Raw genomic sequence first — 20,055 nt, 5'->3', positions numbered from 1 at the left:
ATTCTTTCTCCTCCAAACACGACGAGTTGTGTTTCTACCAAACAGTTCTACTTTGGTTTCAACGGACCGTAGGACATTCTCCCAATACTCTTCTGGATCATCCAAATGCTCTCTAACAAACTTCAGACGGGCCCGGACATGTAATGGCTTAAGCAGGGGGACTTGTCCGGCACTGCAGGATCTGAGTCCCTGGCGACGTAGTGTGTTACTGATGGTAGCCTGTGTAACGTTGGTCCCAGCTCTCTGAAGGTCATTCACTAGGTCCCCCCGTGTGATTCTCGGATTTTTGCTCACCGTTCTTAAGAGATCATTTTGACCCCACAGGGTGAGATCTTGTGTGGAGTCCCAGATTGAGGGAGATTATCAGTGGTCTTGTATGTCTTCCATTTTCTAATTATTTCTCCCACAGTTTATTTCTTCACACCAAGCTGCTTGCCTATTGCAGATTCAGTCTTCTTAGCCTGGTGCAGGGCTACAATTTTGTTTCTGGTGTCCTTTGACAGCTCTTTGGTCTTCACCATAGTGGAGTGTGAGTGTTTAAGGTTGCGGACAGGTGTCTTTTATACTGATAAGTTCAAACAGGTGCCAGTACTACAGGTTATGAGTGGAGGACAGAGGAGCCTCTTAAAGGAGAAGTTACAGGTCTGTGAGAGCCAGAAATCTTGCTTATTTGTAATTGACCAAATACTTATTTTCCACCAAAATTTGAAAAAAAATTCTTTCCAAATCAGACAATGATTTTCAGGATTTGTTTTCTCATTTTGTCTCTCATAGTTGAAGTCTACCTATGATGTCAATTACAGGCCTCTCATCTTTTTAAGTGGGAGAACTTGCACAATTGGTGGCTGACTAAATACTTTTTTCCCCACTCTATGTAACATGCTTAAGTTTACAATTAAGGATTTTTTTTTTATGTACATTAGAAACATGCAAAAGTGGCCTGGGACAATGTTATATCACCTGTCTTGGTTTTATAAACATTGCCCTCAATAAAGATTCTTGTTGCCCAGTTGACTAGATTTTTCTTTCAGTGTCAGTGATCATCTAATTTCACACTGAAAAGGATTGAGCAGTCTGCAATGCATGAAAATACCTGCAGGCTAGAGACAGTTAAAAAATGATTCATAAAAACCAATTACAAATATACCATAATGCAATTCAGTTATGTTAGAAAAGGTGCTTCCAAACTAAAGCTAATCCTAGGGGAGAACCTCTCTAGCAGCATGCTGTGAGAGTACCTTCTTCTGAAAACTCCTTTGGAGCCTCACTGGGAGAACTTGTGGATCAGACATTAAGAGTTCAAACTTCTCGATTATCAACTCCCACGCCATCATCTATCAGGAGATTTAGGAAGCCCCATACAAATTAGATTGTCGGCAGGATCGGCCATCTTTCATCTCAGGTGTACGGGGGGGGGGAACCTTATGAACTGAGCCAGAAAGCAAATTACTGACATAGCGGGAGGAGGATAACCATGCTGGTATCATGATGGATGTGAAAGTGTAGTTTCCTGGACCATAGGACATCAGTGGAGATTTCATATTTAACCACTTAAATCACCATCTAATTCTGTCTGTCTATCTGCATTTTATCAGCTATTTTTTTTAACTCATGCAGGCTTTTTTATGTGGGAGATGGCTATATGCCGTTGCGAGCGCTTTTCCAGTGATAATGGCACTGGCCCTGGTTATGTTATGCGAGCTCTGCAGTCAACCAGTGGCCGCTTCACTCTCACTTCCTTTGGACAAAACGGACATCCAAAAGAAGTCAGAGCAGCAGCAGCTCTCAGTTCTTCCAGATTCCAGTTTCATCTGAAGGTAGTGCAAATGAAGGGGCCATTGATTGACTGCAGGGCTCGTGTGACATAACCAGGGCCAGTGCCGTCATCACTGGAACGACGCCCATACCGAAGAGGAGTATAGGCTGTTTTTATTTTACATGGATGAATATAACAATTGAGAAAGGGTTGTCCGAGTAGTGGACAAACTCCCATTAAATTACTGGGTAATTTCTTGAAAAAAATACACACACATCTGTGAATATAAAGGTTTTTTTTTTTTTTTTTTTTTTTCATCAAAACAATTTTATTGAGCAAACTTTACAACTTACAAAATAGTTGATAAAGATAATCACATTATAAAATCACAAGACATTGAGTACAGTTTTGTATCATTGTTCATGACAAGTATACAATGCCCGGTCTGCCCCCTCCGCAGATCGCCTCTATGTAGTAGAAATGCTCACTTGCTATTAGCGCCGACCACTGGGTGGCATTCATAGCAATCGAGACATGACAACCACAGGGGTCTGCTGAAGACCACAGGTTGTCATGCCAACCCATCTGTGACCCGCGATCACGTGACCGGGCCACCGATGGGCGGGGCCTAGGACACGCTTCCCGGAGATTGACAGCGGCATTTAACTGGTTAACAGCCGCAGGTGGATCGTGATTCCACCTGCTGCTGTTGTGGTCACATGTCAGCTGTATAAATCAGCTGACATGTGCCCGATTCAGCGCCGGAGCCCCCACTGAACTGGCCTATCCGACGTCGGGCGTACTATTACTGATCACATCGGAAAGGGGTTAAAGACCTCAAAAATTAATCTACCCACATCCTCCCACAATGCAACCAAGTGTAAGCAGACCAGAACATATGGAATTAAGGTCAGGACTCATCCGGGCTTGAACCCAAGTATGCATGACTAGTAGTTCTACTAAATTACTTCCCACCCTCCCAAAAATTTTTAGCACTGAGGTGCCTTCCCCTTGTACACCCTCCAAAGCCCATTTTCTAAAATGTTGAAGTTGAGAAAATAGAAAAAAAAAAAAAAAAACAAGTGTGTGGTAGGGCAAAACTCCCCATATTTTTATCTGGCTTTAGCCTCTCCAACTTTATCCTAGGTATACCCATTTGTTAAACCAAGTCCCTGAAAATGTTATGCATCTTCCTAAACCAATATTTGGGAATCCAGATGGGAGAATTATGCAGTACATAAAGAATGCTAGGCATAAGGCAGATTTTGTTAAGATTTGTATTTCCCAAAGCGGAGAGTGGTTATTTTCCCCATGCTTCAACTTTATTTCTGGACCTAGTTACCAATGGACTCAAGTTTAAGGGGATATTATCTTTTGTCTCTCGTAATATATACGCATAAATATGTAAATTTTTACACTACTGGGACCATGAAAGAACTACTTAGTCCTGAGATGTCTAAGGTCCAAGGGAAGCAGCGCAGACTTTGACCAATTTATGGTCAAACCCGAGAAGGCACCAATTCCCATTGTAATTGGAAGAGAAATGTTTATATCATTAACAGATAGTTAGAGATCATCTGTATATAGAACAATCTTTTCTTATTGATTCCCAAATTTATCCCACTATGTTGTCTAATAATACAGGCTAAGGCTATGTGCACACGGTGCATTTTTGTTGCGTTTTTTTTTTTAAGCGCGGAAATAGTTCAAAAACACTAGGGAATCCTTGCGCATGCTAATGCACTGAGTAAGGTAGGACTATTCATCACGCTGGGGGGTACTCGCTTCACCAAATCAATTAAAGCACACATGCAAAATTTTCTGGTAATATGAAGACCAGCAGTTTATTACACATCATAAACCGCTCAAACATAGTCCATCTCAGTGGCTCACAGGAATGTTACACATGTATCCTAGAGCCTTTTCAGTGGCAGCTATGCCCGCTTGGCTTCAAATACAGACTTCAGCAAGGTACAGAAACAATATTCACTTAAAGCGCCGATTTTACCTTTGCCGGGTCTCAGCTGCTTCTATCAGCTCGGTTCTGCCACAGCTGTGGCTTTAAGGCTTCCCAGACGTAGTCTCCAAGCCACGTGCCTTCCAAGGCTACTGGTGTTTCAAACACAGGGATCCAGCCTCTGCCTTCCCGGCTAGTGGAGTTCCACACAGGGACCAGGCTTCTTGCCTTCCAAGGCTACTGGTATCCCAAACACAGGGATCCAGCCTCTGCCTTCCAGGCCTCACTCTTTCTGTTTCAAAACCACCAGGATTTATATATCCTTCTGTGCACACAGGGCCTGTGATGATGTCACAGTCATGTGATCAGTCACCTGAGGGGGAGGTAAATGGTCAGCCAGGACACACCCCCCCTGGACATTTTAGTAATGCAGCAAGCCGCTGCATTACAACTGACAATCCTGAAGTGCTGTGCACATGATCAGGAAGTTTCCTGCCAGGATTGTCATTACGTTTAAATCTGCAGCATGTCAATTCTTTGTGTGTTTTTCACCCATTGACTTCAATTGAGTCAGTCAAATCTGCAGCAAAAAAAGCAGGTATATAAATATTTGCCTATTTGCTGCAGATTCTTCCTGCGTATTTGACTGACTCAATTCAAGTCAATGAATCAAAAACGCACAAAGAATTGCCCGAGGGAGACTACTCTTCCCATCATCCTACGGCCGCTTCCGCTGATAATAATTTCAGCCGAGAGCTCCGGTGACCTCACTTATGGTACCGATGCTGCGTGAGGATTTTCTCATGCAACACTGATGCAGTAAGTGAGGTCATCGGAGCTTATCAGCTGATCTTCAGCTGATGAATTCAAGTGACCTCAGCCCCGGAAACTCAGCGCTATACACTGACAGGAGTGATTAAACTCCTGTCAGTGTATACAGTGCTGTCCTCTACAACAGTCACATCAGTGATTGCTGGTGTGACTGCTGTAGAAGTGACCCAGATTGTTGTGGGACACTGGATTAAGGCATTACGGCAGACAGGTGAGGGATATGGTTGTTTTCTATTTTTTGGTTTCTGACAGGGGACAATTGCTTCACCAGAATGGGCGTTAGGCGAGTATATGGTGTTTTTTTATTTATAAATAAATGATTAAAACCGCATGTAACTTTATTTAAAATAAAATACTTTATTCTGGTCGTGTCTTTATTTCAAAAACTTTACTACAGGGTTAGTAATGGGGGCGTCTTATAGACTCCTCTCCATTACTATCCTGGGCTTCATGTCAGCTGCCAATACAAGGCTGATATGAACCTCAACCCTATTAACCCACTTGCCACCGCAACTGGGCGAGTGGGAAAAGCGGAGGCTAAGTGCCAGATTTGGCGCATCTTATGGATGTGCCAGTTCTGGGGCCACTGAGAGAAGATATTAGCCTCGGAGGGGGCCAGGAACCATAGCCCCATCCCTGGCTATTAATATCAGCTCTGAGCTGTCTACCTAGCCTTTGCTGGTTGGATTATATAGGGGGACCCTACGTCAATGTTTTTCTGGGGTCCCTTGTAATCTAGCCAGTAAAGGCTAAGGCTAAGCAAACAGCTGTGGGCGGTTATTAATAGCACATTTTTGGCTAATGGCCCCTTCTCCGGCTAGTAATATCAGCCCCCAGTGGTTGGCTTTCCCCCTGCTGGTTATGAAAATGACACGGAAGCCCACACCATTTTCTACATTTTGGGCTATCTGCCCACGATCCGGACGTAGCAGCGCATATTTTTGCTGCGTTCAAAACACTGTGCTCTATTGAACGCAGGTAAATCCGCATGTGTTCACTGAACCATGCGGATTTACCGCATTCAATACACTCTAGTGGTCAAATTTCTGTTGCAGAGACTAGCAACTCCGCAAGCGGACATGCTACGGTCCTGAAAGACACGCCACATGTCAGTGTCCGCGTGTGATAAGCAGCCTCAGATGCACGTATTGAGCACATGGGTTTTCTAGAAATACCATCCACTATGCTGTAACATCTGGCCGCTGTGGGTTTGATGCTGCATTAATACGCAGCGTCAAAGCCGCAGCATTTCCTGATCATGGACACATACCCAAACTCACCCGCAAGTCAAATTCTGTAGCGGAGACGTCTCCGCTGCAGATTTTGACTGATTGAAATGTCATTACATTCAGTGGATTCGCATGTACTGACAAAACAAGTGCGACATTAGAACACAGCGTTTTGGACGCAGCAAAAATACGCTGCGTCCAAAGCGCTGCTGGTTGCTGATCGTGGGGATGTAGCAGCTAACCAAACCGCTGTGAGCTGTTATTAATAGCCGGTAAACATGGTGGCCTAATGGCCCCTTGCTAAGCTAAAAATAGCAGCTCTCAGCTGCCCCAGAAATGACATAAATGTGAATTAGGGCTAATGGAATTAGGGCTTATTGAATTAGGCTTCGCTGACACCAAGCCCTTTGTTTAGTGATGAAGAAGTGTCAACCAGACACCCTCATTACTAAACCTAAACTAAATAAACACACACAGAGAATAAAACTTTATTTGAAATACAACAGACACATTCTTTAATCATTTAAAATTAACCAATATACTCACTCCAGGTCCCACAGTAATCCAAGGGTTAAAGTGATATCTACGTTTCTTTTTTCAAATACCTTTATTTAGCTCCAAAAAAAATCATTGGTGTACAAAAACACATAAAAAAACGCATCAAAATCAAGGCAAAACGCGCGTTTTTGCCACAGCGTTTTTGCTACCAAGAGATGCAGAAACCTTGCAGTAATTTCTGCAATCAAATCCTGAACGTGCGAAAAGTAAGGGCGACAGTGGGCAGCCCTGTCTTGTTCCCCTGTGAAGCTTAAGGTTTCCAGAAACATATCCATTTGATCTTATTTTACCAGTTTGTGCTTCATACATCAGCATAACCCATATTATAAAGTTAGTACCAAACCCCAATTTCCTTAGTACAGCCCAAATAGAACCCCATTAGACACTATCAAATGCTTTAGTGGCATGTAAGGATAAGACCCTCTACCGACTAGGATCCACCTGTGCCGCTTGCAAATTCAAACAAAGAAACGTTACAAGCAGTTGACTTAGAAGGCATAAAGCCAGCCTGGTATGTATGAATTACTGATTCAATAACTGTACTCAGTCGGAACGTAAAATTTTAGCCAATATCTTAACATCTGTCATCAGCAGTGAGATTGGCCTGTAAGAGTCAGGTAGTTCTCTATCTTTTCCTTCCCTGGGCAGTACAATAATTAAAGCCTCATAAAGACTTTGGAAACGCGCCTGATAAAAAAAAAAATGCTTTATTAATCATTTCCAGGTAGTTTGGTAGCAATTCTTCCTCAAAATGTTTACAAATCTTAAACAAAAGGTCATCCGATCCAGGGGCCTTATTAGCCATTTTCCCAACAGCCTGCTGAACTTCTTCCAAGAAAATTGGCTGATCTAACAAAAAAAACCCTCTATCTTTATCCTCCAGATAAGGGAGAGTTATCACTGAGAAGTAGTCCGACAAATTGTCTTGCGAATAATTGACCATAGACGAGTATAGATTACGCAGAGAAGCTATGCAAGACTTTTAATATATCCGGGGTCCGGAAGGCCACGTTACCCTCTACATCCCTCAACTGATATATGAAAGCATTTTCTTCTTAGGCCTGGGCCATGTTTGCAAGTAACTGACCCATCTTTGTAAGTAACCGACCCGTGGTCTCTCTCTCCTCATATAATTGATGTTTTAAAAACATTTTTATTATTGGCCTGTTCTAGTTTGAATGACCGAAACTGTTTGTGCGATTCCTTACACTGTGATAGATTTTCAGGGCAATTATTTTGCATAAACAGCAATTCAGAATACCAGACTCTCCAGGTCTCCCCCATTCTTTTTTGAGCTATCCTTAACAGTCTTTATTTCTCCTATTAACACCGCCCTCAAAAAGGCCTTCATTGCATGTGTGCCGAGCCCAAATTAGTGGACAAGAATTATAATAGTTTCCCGCTGACATTGTTACGGTCAATAATTTTAAGCCAAAATGGATTAAGCCTCCACCCCTGAGAGTACCTAGACCTCATCGTATCCACGTGTAGCTGAAACAATAGGGGAAAGAGATCTGATAAAGACCTAGGAGAATATTCAATATTAACGAGCCCTGGGTTCATAAAAGGACTGCATAGTACCAAATCAATTCTTGAGAAGGACTGATAATGTTGATGAGCCACAGGAGTAGACCCTTGAGTTAGGAAACCTCTCTGTCCAAATATCAACCAGGTCCACCTCCTTAAAGAGGTTGTACACTGCTTTTACATTGATGGCCTATCCTTAGGATAGGTCATAAGTGTCTCAGTTTCCGAGGTCCGACACCCGACATCCCCGCCGATTAGCTGGTGTCAGTGGCCGGAAGTACTTACTTGCGGAGCTGGCTGTCTACTTGAAGCGGCTGCCACAGGGTACTACACATCCGCCTCCTATTGATTTGAATAGAAGGCGGATGTGTAGTACCCTGCGGGAACCACTACAAGTAGACGGCCAGCTCTGCCAGTACTTCCGGCTGGGGGCTGCTGCCGACAACACAGATAACAGCTGCTCGGCGGGAGTGCCGGGTGTCAGAACCCAGCCGATAAGACATTGATGACCTATCCTGAGAATAGGCCATCAATGTAAAAGTAGTGGACAACCTCTTTAATAAGGTGGTCAAAAGGGGGACAGAGAATTCTCTCCTGCAGGAAATTTATCTGTATAAGGATTACATATATTGATAAAGTCTCCCATAATTATTAAAAGAATATCTGGCCAGTCTGCCAGTTTCATCGGAATTATTTTAAGCGGAATGTTAGAGTAAGGAGGGGAAACATATACTACAACAATGGCACAATCAAAATGAGATATTAAGCAAAGGACACTTACAAACCTCCCTTCATCATCTTTGAGGGTGCATGTATAGGGAATACATTTATGTAGTATTAGCCTGGCTCTCCTACAGTAGTTAGAATAGAAAGAGTACAGGCCAAACTCCATCCAGGACCTGTGCATTAAATTAATAAGATCTTTTGTCACAAGCGTCTCCTGTAGTCCTATTATTGCCGGGTTGATATTTTTGACATATTCAAATATTGCGTGTCTTTTGGAATTGTCCCTCAAACCTCATATTCCAAGATATAAAATTAACTGTTACGCCCATTTACTAAAGAAGTGAATAAATTAAAATATCCTTGTCAATGCCAGATATTTTACCCAACATAAAATCTAGGTGAATATAATGTTACACTAAATGCGGTAACCTATTGAATGAATTCTTGAGGTTATTATGATCTTGTAGACACCTAATAAGTGTAGGTTTTCTGTTTGGAGTGGCTCTACTTTTTTTTTAATCTTATAACAGCCATGATGTCATAAAAGATGTTTGGAGGCCATTTTGTATTGTGCAGTGTAGCTGAGAATCAATAGATGCCTCAGTTACAGGAAAACAGTCCTCCTGCCAGTGTACAAGTCACTGATAGATTAGACCTGCCAAGAGCCAGCCACTCTATGATGTGCAAACTGCAAGTGATCAGGTTATTGTCCGGGCCCATAGTAGCCGTGGTACCGCCAACGATTGTAAGCACTACATGGCAATCATTGAGCGCTATGCAGCCATTTCTGTCTTCTTCTCAGGCTGTCTCTGACAGTCAAGGATCTGACCTGCTCCCACTTATTCCTATATTAGATTTCTGTGCAGTGCTTGCTGTAAGACTATACTTCCCAAAATGAAAATCAACAGTCCAATGTGTCTGCAGACATTTAGGCAGAAAGGTATGCACAGAGATTATAATCTGTAACTCAGTAAAAGATAAATAATGTAATTAAACAATTAAACGGTTATTGCCTGAATTTAAAGTTATCACGAATCCATGGAACCCCACCGATCCAGAGAATGAGAAATTCCCCGCCTGTATAGAGCAGTGGCCATGCATATGCACCACTGCATCACTTATTGTCTATGACTGCTGGGCAGGACTGTGGAGTCCGAGTCGTGGAGTCGGTGTCCGTATAAAATGGACGGACTCAGACTTCTACAATATATAATACATTGGGTACAGTAGTACCATGCAGGATGTGCTGTAAATGTTTTTATAAGAATTTGGGAAAGTTATGAAATATCCTATAAATGTCTGTTCTGTTCCTGATCTAAGGATTTAGGCTTTTAGTTGAGATGAATCTGTGCTGCACTTTATGTACAATAGTGAGGCAGTGAGATGAATCTGTGCTGCACTTTATGTACATGCTCAGTAGTGAGGCAGTGAGATGAATCTGTGCTGCACTTTATGTACATGCTCAGTAGTGAGACAGTGACATGAATCTGTGCTGCACTTTATGTACATGCTCAGTAGTGAGGCAGTGAGATGAATCTGTGCTGCACTTTATGTACATGCTCAGTAGTGAGATGAATCTGTGCTGCACTTTATGTACATGCTCAGTAGTGAGATGAATCTGTGCTGCACTTTATGTACATGCTCAGTAGTGAGATGAATCTGTGCTGCACTTTATGCACATGCTCAGTAGTGAGGCAGTGAGATGAATCTGTGCTGCACTTTATGTACATGCTCAGTAGTGAGGCAGTGAGATGAATCTGTGCTGCACTTTATGTATATGCTCAGTAGTGAGATGAATCTGTGCTGCACTTTATGTACATGCTCAGTAGTGAGATGAATCTGTGCTGCACTTTATGCACATGCTCAGTAGTGAGATGAATCTGTGCTGCACTTTATGTACATGCTCAGTAGTGAGGCAGTGAGATGAATCTGTGCTGCACTTTATGTACATGATCAGTAGTGAGGCAGTGACATGAATCTGTACTGCACTTTATGTACATGCTCAGTAGTGAGGCAGTGAGATGAATCTGTGCTGCACTTTATGTACATGCTCAGTAGTGAGGCAGTGAGATGAATCTGTGCTGCACTTTATGTACATGCTCAGTAGTGAGGCAGTGAGATGAATCTGTGCTGCACTTTTTGTACATGCTCAGTAGTGAGGCAGTGAGATGAATCTGTGCTGCACTTTATGTACATGATCAGTAGTAAGGCAGTGAGATGAATCTGCGCTGCACTTTATGTACATGCTCAGTAGTGAGGCAGTGAGATGAATCTGTGGTGTACTTTATGTACACGCTCAGTAGTGAGATGAATCTGTGCTGCACTTTATGTACATGCTCAGTAGTGATATGAATCTGTGCTGCACTTTATGTACATGCTCAGTAGTGAGATGAATCTGTGCTGCACTTTATGTACATGCTCAGTAGTGAGGCAGTGAGATGAATCTGTGCTGCACTTTATGTACACGCTCAGTAGTGAGGCAGTGACATGAATCTGTGCTGCACTTTATGTACATGATCAGTTGTAAGGCAGTGAGATGAATCTGTGCTGCACTTTATGTACACGCTCAGTAGTGAGATGAATCTGTGCTGCACTTTATGTACACGCTCAGTAGTGAGATGAATCTGTGCTGCACTTTATGTACATGCTCAGTAGTGAGGCAGTGAGATGAATCTGCGCTGCACTTTATGTACATGCTCAGTAGTGAGGCAGTGAGATGAATCTGTGCTGCACTTTATGTACATGATCAGTTGTAAGGCAGTGAGATGAATCTGTGCTGTACTTTATGTACATGCTCAGTAGTGAGGCAATGAGATGAATCTGTGCTGCACTTTATGTACATGCTCAGTAGTGAGATGAATCTGTGCTGCACTTTATGTACATGCTCAGTAGTGAGGCAGTGAGATGAATCTGTGCTGCATTTTATGTACATGATCAGTAGTAAGGCAGTGAGATGAATCTGCGCTGCACTTTATGTACACGCTCAGTAGTGAGGCAGTGAGATGAATCTGTGCTGCACTTTATGTACATGCTCAGTAGTGAGGCAGTGAGATGAATCTGTGCTGCACTTTATGTACATGCTCAGTAGTGAGGCAGTGAGATGAATCTGTGCTGCACTTTATGTACATGCTCAGTAGTGAGGCAGTGAGATGAATCTGCGCTGCACTTTATGTACATGCTCAGTAGTGAGGCAGTGAGATGAATCTGTGCTGCACTTTATGTACATGCTCAGTAGTGAGGCAGTGAGATGAATCTGTGCTGCACTTTATGTACATGCTCAGTAGTGAGGCAGTGAGATGAATCTGTGCTGCACTTTATGTACATGCTCAGTAGTGAGGCAGTGAGATGAATCTGCGCTGCACTTTATGTACATGCTCAGTAGTGAGGCAGTGAGATGAATCTGCGCTGCACTTTATGTACATGCTCAGTAGTGAGGCAGTGAGATGAATCTGCGCTGCACTTTATGTACATGCTCAGTAGTGAGGCAGTGAGATGAATCTGTGCTGCACTTTTTGTACATGCTCAGTAGTGAGGTAGTGAGATGAATCTGTGCTGCACTTTATGTACATGCTCAGTAGTGAGGCAGTGAGATGAATCTGTGCTGCACTTTATGTACATGCTCAGTAGTGAGATGAATCTGTGCTGCACTTTATGTACATGCTCAGTAGTGAGGCAGTGAGATGAATCTGTGCTGCACTTTATGTACATGCTCAGTAGTGAGGCAGTGAGATGAATCTGTGCTGCACTTTATGTATATGCTCAGTAGTGAGATGAATCTGTGCTGCACTTTATGTACATGCTCAGTAGCGAGATGAATCTGTGCTGCACTTTATGTACATGCTCAGTAGTGAGGCAGTGAGATGAATCTGTGCTGCACTTTATGTACATGCTCAGTAGTGAGGCAGTGAGATGAATCTGTGCTGCACTTTATGTACATGCTCAGTAGTGAGGCAGTGAGATGAATCTGCGCTGCACTTTATGTACATGCTCAGTAGTGAGGCAGTGAGATGAATCTGTGCTGCACTTTATGTACATGCTCAGTAGTGAGGCAGTGAGATGAATCTGTGCTGCACTTTTTGTACATGCTCAGTAGTGAGGCAGTGAGATGAATCTGTGCTGCACTTTATGTACATGATCAGTAGTAAGGCAGTGAGATGAATCTGCGCTGCACTTTATGTACATGCTCAGTAGTGAGGCAGTGAGATGAATCTGTGGTGTACTTTATGTACACGCTCAGTAGTGAGATGAATCTGTGCTGCACTTTATGTACATGCTCAGTAGTGATATGAATCTGTGCTGCACTTTATGTACATGCTCAGTAGTGAGGCAGTGAGATGAATCTGTGCTGCACTTTATGTACATGCTCAGTAGTGAGGCAGTGAGATGAATCTGTGCTGCACTTTATGTACACGCTCAGTAGTGAGGCAGTGACATGAATCTGTGCTGCACTTTATGTACATGATCAGTTGTAAGGCAGTGAGATGAATCTGTGCTGCACTTTATGTACACGCTCAGTAGTGAGATGAATCTGTGCTGCACTTTATGTACACGCTCAGTAGTGAGATGAATCTGTGCTGCACTTTATGTACATGCTCAGTAGTGAGGCAGTGAGATGAATCTGTGCTGCACTTTATGTACATGATCAGTTGTAAGGCAGTGAGATGAATCTGTGCTGTACTTTATGTACATGCTCAGTAGTGAGGCAATGAGATGAATCTGTGCTGCACTTTATGTACATGCTCAGTAGTGAGATGAATCTGTGCTGCACTTTATGTACATGCTCAGTAGTGAGGCAGTGAGATGAATCTGTGCTGCACTTTATGTACATGATCAGTAGTAAGGCAGTGAGATGAATCTGCACTGCACTTTATGTACATGCTCAGTAGTGAGGCAGTGAGATGAATCTGTGCTGCACTTTATGTACATGCTCAGTAGTGAGGCAGTGAGATGAATCTGTGCTGCACTTTATGTACATGCTCAGTAGTGAGGCAGTGAGATGAATCTGTGCTGCACTTTATGTACATGCTCAGTAGTGAGGCAGTGAGATGAATCTGTGCTGCACTTTATGTACATGCTCAGTAGTGAGGCAGTGAGATGAATCTGTGCTGCACTTTATGTACATGCTCAGTAGTGAGATGAATCTGTGGTGTACTTTATGTACATGCTCAGTAGTGAGATGAATCTGTGCTGCACTTTATGTACATGCTCAGTAGTGAGGCAGTGAGATGAATCTGTGCTGCACTTTATGTACATGCTCAGTAGTGAGGCAGTGAGATGAATCTGTGCTGCACTTTATGTACATGCTCAGTAGTGAGGCAGTGAGATGAATCTGTGGTGTACTTTATGTACACGCTCAGTAGTGAGATGAATCTGTGCTGCACTTTATGTACATGCTCAGTAGTGATATGAATCTGTGCTGCACTTTATGTACACGCTCAGTAGTGAGATGAATCTGTGCTGCACTTTATGTACATGCTCAGTGGTGAGGCAGTGAGATGAATCTGTGCTGCACTTTATGTACATGCTCAGTAGTGAGGCAGTGAGATGAATCTGTGCTGCACTTTATGTACATGCTCAGTAGTGAGGCAGAGACATGAATCTGTGGTGCACTTTATGTACATGATCAGTTGTAAGGCAGTGAGATGAATCTGTGCTGCACTTTATGTACATGCTCAGTAGTGAGGCAGAGACATGAATCTGTGCTGCACTTTATGTACACGCTCAGTAGTGAGGCAGTGAGATGAATCTGTGCTGCACTTTATGTACATGATCAGTAGTGAGGCAGTGAGATGAATCTGTGCTGTACTTTATGTACATGATCAGTTGTAAGGCAGTGAGATGAATCTGTGCTGCACTTTATGTACATGCTCAGTAGTGAGGCAGAGACATGAATCTGTGCTGCACTTTATGTACACGCTCAGTAGTGAGGCAGTGAGATGAATCTGTGCTGCACTTTATGTACATGCTCAGTAGTGAGGCAGTGAGATGAATCTGTGCTGTACTTTATGTACATGATCAGTTGTAAGGCAGTGAGATGCATCTGTGCTGTACTTTATTTACACGCTCAGTAGTGAGATGAATCTGTGCTGCACTTTATGTACATGCTCAGTAGTGAGATGAATCTGTGCTGCACTTTATGTACATGCTCAGTAGTGAGATGAATCTGTGCTGCACTTTAAGTACATGCTCAGTAGTGAGGCAGTGAGATGAATCTGTGCTGCACTTTATGTACATGCTCAGTAGTGAGGCAGTGAGATGAATCTGTGCTGCACTTTATGTACATGCTCAGTAGTGAGGCAGTGAGATGAATCTGTGCTGCACTTTATGTACACGCTCAGTAGTGAGGCAGTGAGATGAATCTGTGCTGCACTTTATGTACATGCTCAGTAGTGAGGCAGTGAGATGAATCTGTGCTGCACTTTATGTACATGCTCAGTAGTGAGGCAGTGAGATGAATCTGTGCTGCACTTTATGTACATGCTCAGTAGTGAGGCAGTGAGATGAATCTGCGCTGCACTTTATGTACATGCTCAGTAGTGAGGCAGTGACATTAATCTGTGCTGCACTTTATGTACATGCTCAGTAGTGAGGCAGTGAGATGAATCTGTGCTGCACTTTATGTACATGCTCAGTAGTGAGGCAGTGAGATGAATCTGTGCTGCACTTTATGTACATGCTCAGTAGTGAGGCAGTGAGATGAATCTGCGCTGCACTTTATGTACATGCTCAGTAGTGAGGCAGTGAGATGAATCTGCGCTGCACTTTATGTACATGCTCAGTAGTGAGGCAGTGAGATGAATCTGCGCTGCACTTTATGTACATGCTCAGTAGTGAGGCAGTGAGATGAATCTGTGCTGCACTTTTTGTACATGCTCAGTAGTGAGGTAGTGAGATGAATCTGTGCTGCACTTTATGTACATGCTCAGTAGTGAGGCAGTGAGATGAATCTGTGCTGCACTTTATGTACATGCTCAGTAGTGAGATGAATCTGTGCTGCACTTTATGTACATGCTCAGTAGTGAGGCAGTGAGATGAATCTGTGCTGCACTTTATGTACATGCTCAGTAGTGAGGCAGTGAGATGAATCTGTGCTGCACTTTATGTATATGCTCAGTAGTGAGATGAATCTGTGCTGCACTTTATGTACATGCTCAGTAGTGAGATGAATCTGTGCTGCACTTTATGTACATGCTCAGTAGTGAGGCAGTGAGATGAATCTGTGCTGCACTTTATGTACATGCTCAGTAGTGAGGCAGTGAGATGAATCTGTGCTGCACTTTATGTACATGCTCAGTAGTGAGGCAGTGAGATGAATCTGCGCTGCACTTTATGTACATGCTCAGTAGTGAGGCAGTGAGATGAATCTGTGCTGCACTTTATGTACATGCTCAGTAGTGAGGCAGTGAGATGAATCTGTGCTGCACTTTTTGTACATGCTCAGTAGTGAGGCAGTGAGATGAATCTGTGCTGCACTTTATGTACATGATCAGTAGTAAGGCAGTGAGATGAATCTGCGCTGCACTTTATGTACATGCTCAGTAGTGAGGCAGTGAGATGAATCTGTGGTGTACTTTATGTACACGCTCAGTAGTGAGATGAATCTGTGCTGCACTTTATGTACATGCTCAGTAGTGATATGAATCTGTGCTGCACTTTATGTACATGCTCAGTAGTGAGGCAGTGAGATGAATCTGTGCTGCACTTTATGTACATGCTCAGTAGTGAGGCAGTGAGATGAATCTGTGCTGCACTTTATGTACACGCTCAGTAGTGAGGCAGTGACATGAATCTGTGCTGCACTTTATGTACATGATCAGTTGTAAGGCAGTGAGATGAATCTGTGCTGCACTTTATGTACACGCTCAGTAGTGAGATGAATCTGTGCTGCACTTTATGTACACGCTCAGTAGTGAGATGAATCTGTGCTGCACTTTATGTACATGCTCAGTAGTGAGGCAGTGAGATGAATCTGTGCTGCACTTTATGTACATGATCAGTTGTAAGGCAGTGAGATGAATCTGTGCTGTACTTTATGTACATGCTCAGTAGTGAGGCAATGAGATGAATCTGTGCTGCACTTTATGTACATGCTCAGTAGTGAGATGAATCTGTGCTGCACTTTATGTACATGCTCAGTAGTGAGGCAGTGAGATGAATCTGTGCTGCACTTTATGTACATGATCAGTAGTAAGGCAGTGAGATGAATCTGCGCTGCACTTTATGTACATGCTCAGTAGTGAGGCAGTGAGATGAATCTGCGCTGCACTTTATGTACATGCTCAGTAGTGAGGCAGTGAGATGAATCTGTGCTGCACTTTATGTACATGCTCAGTAGTGAGGCAGTGAGATGAATCTGTGCTGCACTTTATGTACATGCTCAGTAGTGAGGCAGTGAGATGAATCTGTGCTGCACTTTATGTACATGCTCAGTAGTGAGGCAGTGAGATGAATCTGTGCTGCACTTTATGTACATGCTCAGTAGTGAGATGAATCTGTGGTGTACTTTATGTACATGCTCAGTAGTGAGATGAATCTGTGCTGCACTTTATGTACATGCTCAGTAGTGAGGCAGTGAGATGAATCTGTGCTGCACTTTATGTACATGCTCAGTAGTGAGGCAGTGAGATGAATCTGTGCTGCACTTTATGTACATGCTCAGTAGTGAGGCAGTGAGATGAATCTGTGGTGTACTTTATGTACACGCTCAGTAGTGAGATGAATCTGTGCTGCACTTTATGTACATGCTCAGTAGTGATATGAATCTGTGCTGCACTTTATGTACACGCTCAGTAGTGAGATGAATCTGTGCTGCACTTTATGTACATGCTCAGTGGTGAGGCAGTGAGATGAATCTGTGCTGCACTTTATGTACATGCTCAGTAGTGAGGCAGTGAGATGAATCTGTGCTGCACTTTATGTACATGCTCAGTAGTGAGGCAGAGACATGAATCTGTGCTGCACTTTATGTACATGATCAGTTGTAAGGCAGTGAGATGAATCTGTGCTGCACTTTATGTACATGCTCAGTAGTGAGGCAGAGACATGAATCTGTGCTGCACTTTATGTACACGCTCAGTAGTGAGGCAGTGAGATGAATCTGTGCTGCACTTTATGTACATGATCAGTAGTGAGGCAGTGAGATGAATCTGTGCTGTACTTTATGTACATGATCAGTTGTAAGGCAGTGAGATGAATCTGTGCTGCACTTTATGTACATGCTCAGTAGTGAGGCAGAGACATGAATCTGTGCTGCACTTTATGTACATGATCAGTTGTAAGGCAGTGAGATGCATCTGTGCTGTACTTTATTTACACGCTCAGTAGTGAGATGAATCTGTGCTGCACTTTATGTACATGCTCAGTAGTGAGATGAATCTGTGCTGCACTTTATGTACATGCTCAGTAGTGAGATGAATCTGTGCTGCACTTTAAGTACATGCTCAGTAGTGAGGCAGTGAGATGAATCTGTGCTGCACTTTATGTACATGCTCAGTAGTGAGGCAGTGAGATGAATCTGTGCTGCACTTTATGTACACGCTCAGTAGTGAGGCAGTGAGATGAATCTGTGCTGCACTTTATGTACATGCTCAGTAGTGAGGCAGTGAGATGAATCTGTGCTGCACTTTATGTACATGCTCAGTAGTGAGATGAATCTGTGCTGCACTTTATGTACATGCTCAGTAGTGAGGCAGTGAGATGAATCTGTGCTGCACTTTATGTACATGCTCAGTAGTGAGATGAATCTGTGCTGCACTTTATGTACACGCTCAGTAGTGAGGCAGTGAGATGAATCTGTGCTGCACTTTATGTACACGCTCAGTAGTGAGGCAGTGAGATGAATCTGTGCTGCACTTTATGTACATGCTCAGTAGTGAGATGAATCTCTGCTGCACTTTATGTACATGCTCAGTAGTGAGGCCGTGCTGTGGAGTCGGAAGTCAGGGAAATTGAGGAGTTGGAGTCGGTTGTATGGCTTACCGGCTACACAGCCCTGCTGCAGGATCTAGGCAATTACAGCTCCTGGCTTTTTCTAGTATCCCCATAGACAATAATTGGAGATGTGCGGCCACTGATACATTCTGACGGATAAATTCAAAGCCCCGATCTGAAGATCGGTCGGACCACTACAAATTGGCAAGTTATCTCCTATCCTGTTGTAAATTCTGGCTATATTTACATTATACTTTGTGACTTTTCTTGCCGGCATTCTCTCTTTAGGACAGCCCAAAATGCAGATCACTACTGTTTCGCATTCAGCAATAAACTATGGTGGTAGTCATGTGATTAAAATTTGATGTGCAGTCCTAGCTAAAGATAAAAAATAGGAACTGAACATACTACCTGTGGCGATACTGGGAGAGCCTATAGTACAGGCAAACGGTTCCCATCCAGGTTTTCTTTTATGTGGGCAAGGTTCATTTAAGGGTCAATATTAACTTTTAAGATTGCTACTTTCAAAAGGTGGCATTAAAGTTCAAGTCCTCTTTCTCTCTGAAGAGGCAATTTGCATATTTAATTTCCCAGAGGAGCATGCATGGCCTATAAGTCTCCTTACACTGACATGTCAGGTATGTCACTGCAAGAGAGCGACATTACCCCTTAGACCCCAGTCAGAGGTCTTTCATACAGCCAAATCAGATCTCATGCTTTGCACTGAGGAGGGACAACACACTGAAACACGTGTCTGCATATTGAGATTCTAGTTTGGCTTTTCTCCCAAGTCATATGACAATGCTCGTTAAAGGGACCAAATTGACTTTTAGCACTGCTACGCATGGCTGTTTTTGTAGTTGTGCATTTGGGTGGCCTCCACCTAAACATAGTTATTCCAGTTCCAGGCATGAAAGGCAGAAATGGAAATAAACTTATACTGTAAAAGTTCAAGACCGTGTTTGTTCACCTATTTTACCTTTATCAATGCTCAAGATCAAAAGAACTTGAGTAAAATACATCCTACCCCCAAAAATAAGAGAGGTTAACAATAGAATTGATGCTGTAATTTTGAGGCCATACCTGATGAACCAGAAGTTCGGCCACTTCAACATGATTATTTAATGCTGCCAGGTGCAATGCAGTGTAGCCATCATCCTTCTTCTCATCAACTATCCATGGTCGAGGCAATTTTGAAAGCAACACACGCATAGCACTAGAGAGAAAACATATGTGTAAGCTTAAAATACATAACAATACTGTCATCCTCTACTTCCAAAAATCTTTTATTATAAAAAAAATTCTAATAATTAGAGCCAGGTTACAGATATAACACTGAGTGCTGGGGCACCAAGGCCAGTACTATCTGCCATCCCAATCCAGATGTGTAATTTGGTTGTTAAAATCAGAGTCAGATCATGAGAAGCAGGGCCGCCATCAGGGCATTACTGTCCTTACTGCTGTATGGGGCCCAGTGAGCAGCAGAACAGAGAGGGGGCCCGGGTCGCCCATCTCGTGCTTCTGCTCACTGGGCCCCAGGG

The 20,055-nt window shown here is 43.1% G+C and overlaps 1 protein-coding gene across 2 annotated transcripts in view; it reads right to left on the bottom strand.

Annotated features, from left to right (window-relative positions):
• Positions 1 to 20,055, bottom strand: part of MIB1 (MIB E3 ubiquitin protein ligase 1) — a 125,615-nt gene that overhangs the window by 23,951 nt on the left and 81,609 nt on the right. For both annotated transcript variants that reach the window (XM_073679146.1, XM_073679147.1), the window contains exon 13: positions 19,598 to 19,730. In XM_073679146.1, the coding sequence (XP_073535247.1) occupies positions 19,598 to 19,730 (133 nt within the window). The remainder of the gene's footprint in view (positions 1 to 19,597; positions 19,731 to 20,055) is intronic.

The sequence above is a fragment of the Phyllobates terribilis genome, unplaced genomic scaffold, assembly GCF_046119375.1.
Source record: "Phyllobates terribilis strain yellow unplaced genomic scaffold, ASM4611937v1 Scaffold_4__5_contigs__length_816908805, whole genome shotgun sequence".
NCBI lineage: Eukaryota > Metazoa > Chordata > Amphibia > Anura > Dendrobatidae > Phyllobates > Phyllobates terribilis.
The sequence above is the reverse complement of the archived record's forward strand: the minus strand, read 5'-3'. Positions and strand labels throughout refer to the sequence as shown.